The sequence below is a fragment of the Orycteropus afer genome, unplaced genomic scaffold (assembly GCF_000298275.1).
Source record: "Orycteropus afer afer isolate SDZICR_OR568_19922 unplaced genomic scaffold, OryAfe1.0 scaffold00087, whole genome shotgun sequence".
Taxonomy (NCBI): domain Eukaryota; kingdom Metazoa; phylum Chordata; class Mammalia; order Tubulidentata; family Orycteropodidae; genus Orycteropus; species Orycteropus afer.
The window spans coordinates 6,891,395-6,899,168 of record NW_006921674.1 but is presented as its reverse complement, the minus strand read 5'-3'; the positions used below and the strand labels follow the sequence as shown (position 1 = coordinate 6,899,168).

Sequence of the window (7,774 nt, the reverse complement as noted above, 5' to 3'; positions counted from 1 at the left end):
TCTGCCAACAGCAGAGACCAGCACTGAGTCTGTGATATGGAATCATTCCTCAGGGTGATCAGCCAGCAACCTGGTGGCAGGTTGATTACATTGGACCACTTCCATCATGGAAAGGACAGCATTTTGTTCTTACTGGAATAGATACTTATTCTGGATATGGATTCACCTTCCCTGGGCCCAATGCTTCTGCCAAAACTACCATTCATGGACTTACAGAATCCCTTATCCACCATCATGGTACACCACACAGCATTGCTTCAGATCAAGGGACTCACTTCACAGCAAATGAAGCGTGGCAGTGGGCCTTTGCTCATGGAATTCACTGGTCTTACCATGTCCCTATCATCCTGAAGCAGCTGGCTTGATAGAATGAGGGAGGCCTACTGAAAGCACAATTACGGTGCCAGCTAGGTGGCAATACCTTGAAGGGTTGGGGCAGTGTTCTCCAGGAAGCTGTATATGCTCTAAACCAGTGTCCAGTATACAGTGCTGTTTCTCCAGTAGTCAGGATTCACATGTCCAGGAACCAAGGGGTGAAAATGGGAGTGGTACCACTCATTATTACCCCTAGTGACCCACTCAAAAAATTTTTGCTTCCTGTCCCTGCTACGCTATGTGGGTCTGGAGATCTTAGTCCCAAAGGGACACTCCCACATGGAGAAACAATACTGATTCCAATGCACTGGAAATTAAGAATGCCACCTGGCCATTTTGACTTCCTCATGCCTCTTGATCAACAGACGAAGGGCATTACTGTACTATCTGGTGTGATAGATCCTGATTACTCAGAGGAAATTGGATTGACCTTACACAATGGAGGTAAAGAAGAATATGTCTGGAGTACAGGAGAATCTTTAGCATGTCTCTTAGTACTACCATGCCCTGTGATTAAAGTCAATGGAAAATTTGTCGTCGTTGTTGTTAGGTGCCGTTGAGTCATTTCCGACTCATAGCGACCCTGTGCACAGCAGAACAAAACACCACCTGATCCTGCGCCAGCACCATGATCTTTGCTATACTTGAGCCCATTGTCGTAGCCACTGTGTCAATCCATCTTGTTGAAGGCCTTCCCCTCCTTTGTCGACCCTACACTTTACCAAGCATGACATCCTTCTCCAGGGAATGGTCCCTTCTGACAACATGACCAAAGTAGGTGAGACCAAGTCTGGCCATCCTCGCTTCCAAGAAGCATCTCGGCTGCACTTCCTCCAGGACAGATTTGTTAGTTCTTTTGGCAGTCCATGGTACCTTCGCCAGCACCACAACTCAAAAGCATCAACTCTTCTGCAGTCTTCCCTATTCATTGTCCAGCTCTCACATGCATACAAGGTGATTGGAAATATCATGACTTGTGTCAGGCACACCTTAGTCCTTAAGGAGACATCCTTGCTCCTCAGCACTTGAAAGAGGTCCTTCGCAGCCGACCTGCCCAGTGCTACATGTCACCTAATGTCCTGACTGCTGCTTCCATTGGCCTCGATTGTAAAACCAAACAATGTGAATTCTTTGACAACCTCAATCTTTTCTCCATTTATCGCGATGCTGCTTATTGGTCCAGTTGTGAGGATTTTTGTCTTCTTTATGTTGAGGTGTAATCCATACTGCAGACTGTGTTCCTCAGTCTTCATCCGAAAGTGCCTCAAGTCATCTTCACTTTCAGCAAGCAAAGTTACATCATCAGCGTATCTCAGGTTGTTAATGATTCTGCCTCTAATCCTGATGCCACGTTTTTCTTCATATAGTCCAGCTTCTCAAATTATTTGCTCAGCATATAGATTGAATAAGTATGGGGAAAGGATACAACCCTGACACACCCCCTACCTGATTTTAAACTATGCAGTGTCCCCTTGTTCCATTCGAATGACAGCCTCCACAGGTTCAAGGTACAGGAAAATTACAGCAACCCAATTCTGGTATGAGTACTAATGGCCCAGATCCTTTGGCAATGAAGGTTTGGGTCACCTCACCAGGGAAAGAACCACGACCAGCTGATGTGTTGCTGAGGGCAAGGGATATACAGAATGGGTGGTGGAAGAAGTAGTTCTGAATATCAGCTATGACCACATGACCAGTTACAGAAACGAAGACTGTGATTGTTATATTTCTTCATTGCATATGTGCATCAAATATTTTTGTTTCCTTCTGTTATGAACTGTGAAATGTAAATACAGTTAGTGCATGTCAGTTGTACGTGTGTTAGCATACCATGTTAGGTGCAAATATGACTTTATAATTGTCCTTATTTAGAGATTATATATGGTTAAGAAGATGTATTCAACTGCCAAATTGACAAGGGGTGGACTGTGATAGTTGGAGCTGTGTGTCAACTTGGCTGGACCACAGTTCTGTGTGGTTTAAGCAATTGTGATGTGGGTTGTTCCCATGATAGTATCGGATGTGTATGTTTTGAGTAGCCAGTCCATTGAAAGGGAGTTTCCCAGGGGTGTGGCCTGCTTTCAGTATATTTATGGGCATCCTGGGAAAAGAGACATTCTTCTGTGGATCAGGATTCTGTTGTGCTGCCTACAACTGTCTGTAAGCGAATGAGCCACCATTTGGCTTGGAGATCTTGGATTTGTCATTTGTTGGAATCAACAGCCAGTATACTGCCTGCCAACCTTGAGCTCGTCAGCCCCTGCAGCTGCGTGAGTCAGGAAAAGCTTCCAGCTTGATATGTGATACAAGAACTTGGGACTTGCCAGCTTCTATAAGTGTGTGAGCTATTTTCCTAAGATAAATTTCTCTTTATCTCTCTCTGTATATGTAAGTGTTACTGGTTTTGCTTCTCTAGAGAACCTAGTCCAACACACAAGGCTAGAAGAAACCCAAGTGTGGATAAGTGGGACGAAAGGATGAAGTCAACAGATAGTAAATCAGAATGTTTTACTCTGAAGCCAGCCTGTTCTCCTGGAGGAGTCCTTATAGAGGGATAGTTTGTTACTCTACCACCCATCTTGTCAGTTTGTTGTATTTTGGTGGTTTGCATGTTGCTGTCTACTTCTGTAAAGATCTGTAGCCTTGGAAACGCAATGAGGGTCTCTGTGAATCCGAATTGACTCGGCAACAGTGGTATCATGCTGGAAGCCATGCTACGAGTATTTCAGATACCAGCAAGGGTTACCCATGTGACAGGTTTCAACGGAGCTTCCAAACTAAGACAGACTAGGAAGAACGGTCTGATTCTACTTCTGAAAATTAGCCAATGAACACCCTGTGTATCACAATAGGATATTGTCTGATTCAGTACTGGAAGATGATCCCCCTAGATTGGAAGGCACTCAAAATACACAGTGGGTGCAGTAATGGACTTGAGAATACTTAACGATCTTGAAGATGGCACAGGACCAGGCAGTATTTCTTTCTGTTCTATATAGCGTCACCATGAGTCAAAGCCACCTAGATGGCAACTAACATCAAAATATCTCTGGCTGAGGGTGGGCTGAGGTTGAGGGACTTGAGGGAAGGGGAAAAGTCTTAACTAGTTTGGTTAACAACCATTTTGTTTCTGATTGGTTATTGGAAACAAGCAATTCAGTTATGTATTTATGAGGCAAGAAATACGAATTTGGAGGGTCTGTGTCTGGCCTCAAGGAGCTCTGGTAGCATAGTGCCTAAGGCACTTGACTGCTAACCAGAAGGCTGGCAGTTCAAACCCACCAGCCACTCCTCGGAAGGAAGGTTGGGCAATCTACTTCCGTAGTGATACTGCCTCGGAAACCCAAGGAGGGGTCGCTGGGAGTCGGATCCGACTCGATGGCAGTGCATATATCCGGCCTCAAGGAGCTCTGGTGGTGCAGCGCCCAAGGCATTTGACTGTTAACTGGGAAGTTGGCAGTTCAAACCCACCAGCTGCTCCGTGGAAGGAAGGTGGGGCGATTTACTTCCATAAAGATTTACCACCTTGGCAACCCACTAGGGGTCGCTATGAGTCAGAATTGACTTGATGGCAATGAGTTTGGTTTTCTTGGTTTATGTCTGACCTCATTTGATTCATAGTGAGACTCTAGGACAGTAGAACTACCTCGTAGGGTTTCCAAGGCTGTCATCTTTACAGAAGCAAGCTGCCACATATTTCTCTTCTGGAGTGGTTGGTAGGTTCACACTGCCGACCTTTCATTAGCAGCTGAGTGCTTTACCACTGCACCACGAACTCCTTATGAGTCTGTATTACTTGATGGCTAAGAGTTTTATTTGAGCCTTCGTGTCAGGCCTTGTCATAGGTAACAAGAGGGCATCGTGAGTCTTACCTAAGTCATACAGGAAGAGTGCTTATTTCCAGTAATCCGTTTTCCTGAACACAGAGGTGTTGAGGAATATCATTAGCCATTGCTGTGTTCACAAGATTCAGGTAAGAGTCAGTATTATCAAGTGGTGTAAGAGGGCCTTGTACAGAAAAGCTTTCCTTACATTTTGTAACAAAACTTTTCTAACTAGAACTTACAGACTTCTATGTTTCTTTGAATTTTAAAGGATGCTCAAGATTTTTTCAAGACAAAAATATTTTAATATTGTGTTTTTTCTTCAGGGTTTGAAAATTAAGGATATTCTGGCTCATATAGGAAATCGTTTTTTAATTTAATGAAGCCACAGGGATTTGGTGGTGCTCAAGTCTGCCCTTGTGTTTTTATTTTTTTGGCTCCAAATAAAATTACTGGGGAGAATGAGAAAAGAAGAGAGGGGAACTTAATGTGGAAATGATACTCCGAGCCAAGGGAAAGGGGAATGATGTCATCTTGTGGTAGCTCAATGAAGATTTCACAGTAGTCTGAATAGAGCCCTGATCTCAAACTTAGAGGCATATCAGAATCACTGGAAGGGCTTATTAAAATTCCATTCCTAGAATTTCTGATTCAGAGGGTATGGGGTGGGTTCTCATTTGCATTTTTTACAAATTCCCAGGTGTTGTTGATGTTGCTGGTCTAGGGACCACAGTTTGAGAACCACTGGAGTAGAGAAAGGTGGTGGAAGAATTAGGTAATGACATGGCACCTGCCAGGATAGGCTCATTTCAAAGGAATAAGCGCTAAGACCTCTGTCCTAACTATTAGCACCATAATTATGGTGTGAATGGTGATTTAATTTGAGCAAAACAGAATAGTTAATTACTATTGTTAGCTTGAATTTAATTGGTTTTGTAATTTTGTTTTTGTATTTAATATATAATTTATTTTTCTTTTTATAGTTATATAAATTACAAAGATCATTAATTTATTGTGTTTTATGAGTGTATGCATTAGGTTTATATTATAATAAAAATAATTTTTAGTCAGGATTTGGGGATTATAGAATTATTTTCCTTTAAAAGGAAGAGAATTAAATTTGTCAGACTGCATTTATAGAAATGTAAGGCTGTGTCAATCTTCTTTTCCACTTCTACTTCTCGGTAAAAAAGCTTAAGTGTCAGTAGAAAACATCATAATTTGGATTAAAGGGAAGGCCACCCTGAATTAGAGGAAAACCTGAGCTGTATAAAAAAGACAAAAATATGATAGAGTTGATAACTTAATCATGGCTGACAAAGGGTAGCTACATAGTGGATTTAATGTTACCTTGTTGTTGTTGTTGTTATTTGCTGTCGAGTCGGCCCTGACTCATAGCGACCCCTCCTTGGGTTTCTGAGGCAGTATCACTACGGAAGTAGGATTGCCCAACCTTCCTTCCGAGGAGTGGCTGGTGGGTTTGAACTGCCAGCCTTCTGGTTAGCAGTCAAATGCCTTAGGCACTATGCTACCAGAGCTCCTAATGAATGTTACCTTAATGACTGTTAAATCAGTGGTGCCTACCTCTGATTTCACATCAGAATCATTCCTGGAATTTGAAAAACCTGTGAATGCCATTGGTCCTTTATTAAATAAAAATTGAATTGGGGCTTCTGGTTTTTTAAGTTCCGTTATACTTAGGATACACTACAAAACTTCAAGACTCTGTATGAATAGAGCTAACAGGAGGCAAAGTTATGATAACTTCTTAGCCACAGCCAAACACCTCAAGGGGTGAGTTGCTAGGCCCCATGGGCTCAGGACCATGGTTGCAGGGGAATGAAGCTTAGTTGGCATAGTATACTACACAAAAACATTGTTCTCTATCCTGTTTTGGTGAGTAGAGACAGGGTTCTTAAAAGCTTGGGAGTGGCCATCTAAGATGCAACTATTGGTCTCTCCTTTTCTGGAGCAAAGAAGAGTGAAGAAATCAAAGATGCATGGAAACAGTCCAAGGGACTAGTGGATCATAGTCTACATGACCCTAAGGCCAAAATAACTAGATGGTTCCTGGCTACTACTGCCAACCACTTGGAAAGGGATCAAAATAGGAGATCCTGGATAGAGTGGGAGAAAAATGTGGAACAAAACTCAAATTCATAAAAAAGATCAGGCTTATTGGTCTGATAAAGCCTGGTGAAACCCTTAAATCACTCTTTATGCCTGGAATTGAACTCACTCCTGTGTCCTGACTTTCAGCTAAATAATAGATAGGCATATGAAGTGAATAGTTACACCAAGTAGGTAACACTCTTTAAAACAATCAACCATGGGAAATCAGAAGGGCAGCATTTGTGCAGGGAGAAAGCTCAGAGGGCAGGAATACATAGGGAAGGAGGTCACAGGGAAAAGGTAACCACACGGAATAAGTGGGAAGAGAGGTGTTGCATAGTAGGGATTCCAGTCAGTGTCACAAAGCAAAGTGTGTATGAACTGTTGTATGGAAAATGAATTTGCTCTGTAAACTTTCATCCAAATCACAATAACAAAAAGAAAAAAAGGGCTCTGTATGAGCTGTTCCTTATTTCTTTAGACTCATTTCATACTTCCTCCTTCCCCCTTACATAATTTCAAGACAAAAATGGTTGAATAACTACTTTATTACATGATGTGCAGAACTACTGAAAATGCTTTCATAATATTGATTTAAATTTTATATATTCTTTCAGGTGTTATGAATGTGATGAAAAATTATCAACGCATTGTAATAAGAAGATTTTGGCTCAGATAGTTGATTTTCTCCAGAAATATGTTTCTAAAACACAAGCAAGTAAGTCGAACAATTGCTAAATGAATTTGTATTATAATATTTCATATTTTATATAAAGAGCTTATAAATTTACAAAGATTACTTTAGATTTTACTATGATTTGAGTAAAGAGGTCCTGCATTCTTAAGCTGCAGTCTTAATAATGTTACCATTTTGCATTTATGTAGCCAACATGAGAAATAGGAGAGCATGGTGAAAAGGTCATGGATTTTGGAGTCAGTCAGTTCTGAGTTTGGATTTAGATCCAACCATTTACTGGCCATGTGGCTTTTACTCTTTAATATCCTAACTTATAAAATGAGGATGATAAGTCTACCTTGTGGGATTATGAAGTGTAGAGATAATATTTTTTAAAATTTAGAAATAATTATGTAAAAAACTTGCATAATGCCTGACCTAGATTTATTAAATGCTATCTGTTATTATTTATTGCACAATGTGTATTAAAATATGTGTTATCAAGTGTACTTACAGTTTACTGGAAGAGACAGTAAAATAAACAAATACACAATAGAATTTCTGGTGAGTGCTACAATGGATAGGAACAGATTGTGGTGATAGGTGATAATCCAGTGGTCCTATAATCAAAAAAGGCCAATATAGCCAAGTGGTTTGCTGAGGAGAGTAGAATGAGATGAAGTGAAGCGATAGATGGTCAAGTCATGGAAGATACTGTAAGGACTTCCATGGTAAAAGAAGTTTTATTTTATTCGAAGGGTTGTTGTTGTTGTTGTTGTTATGTGCC

At 41.0% G+C, this 7,774-nt stretch overlaps 1 protein-coding gene across 1 annotated transcript in view; it reads left to right on the top strand.

The window, feature by feature from the left end:
* USP45 (ubiquitin specific peptidase 45) overlaps positions 1-7,774 on the top strand; it is a 111,319-nt gene that overhangs the window by 30,526 nt on the left and 73,019 nt on the right. Inside the window, exon 5 of the mRNA XM_042781139.1 lies at positions 6,929-7,029. Coding sequence (XP_042637073.1) covers positions 6,929-7,029 — 101 coding nt within the window. The remainder of the gene's footprint in view (positions 1-6,928; positions 7,030-7,774) is intronic.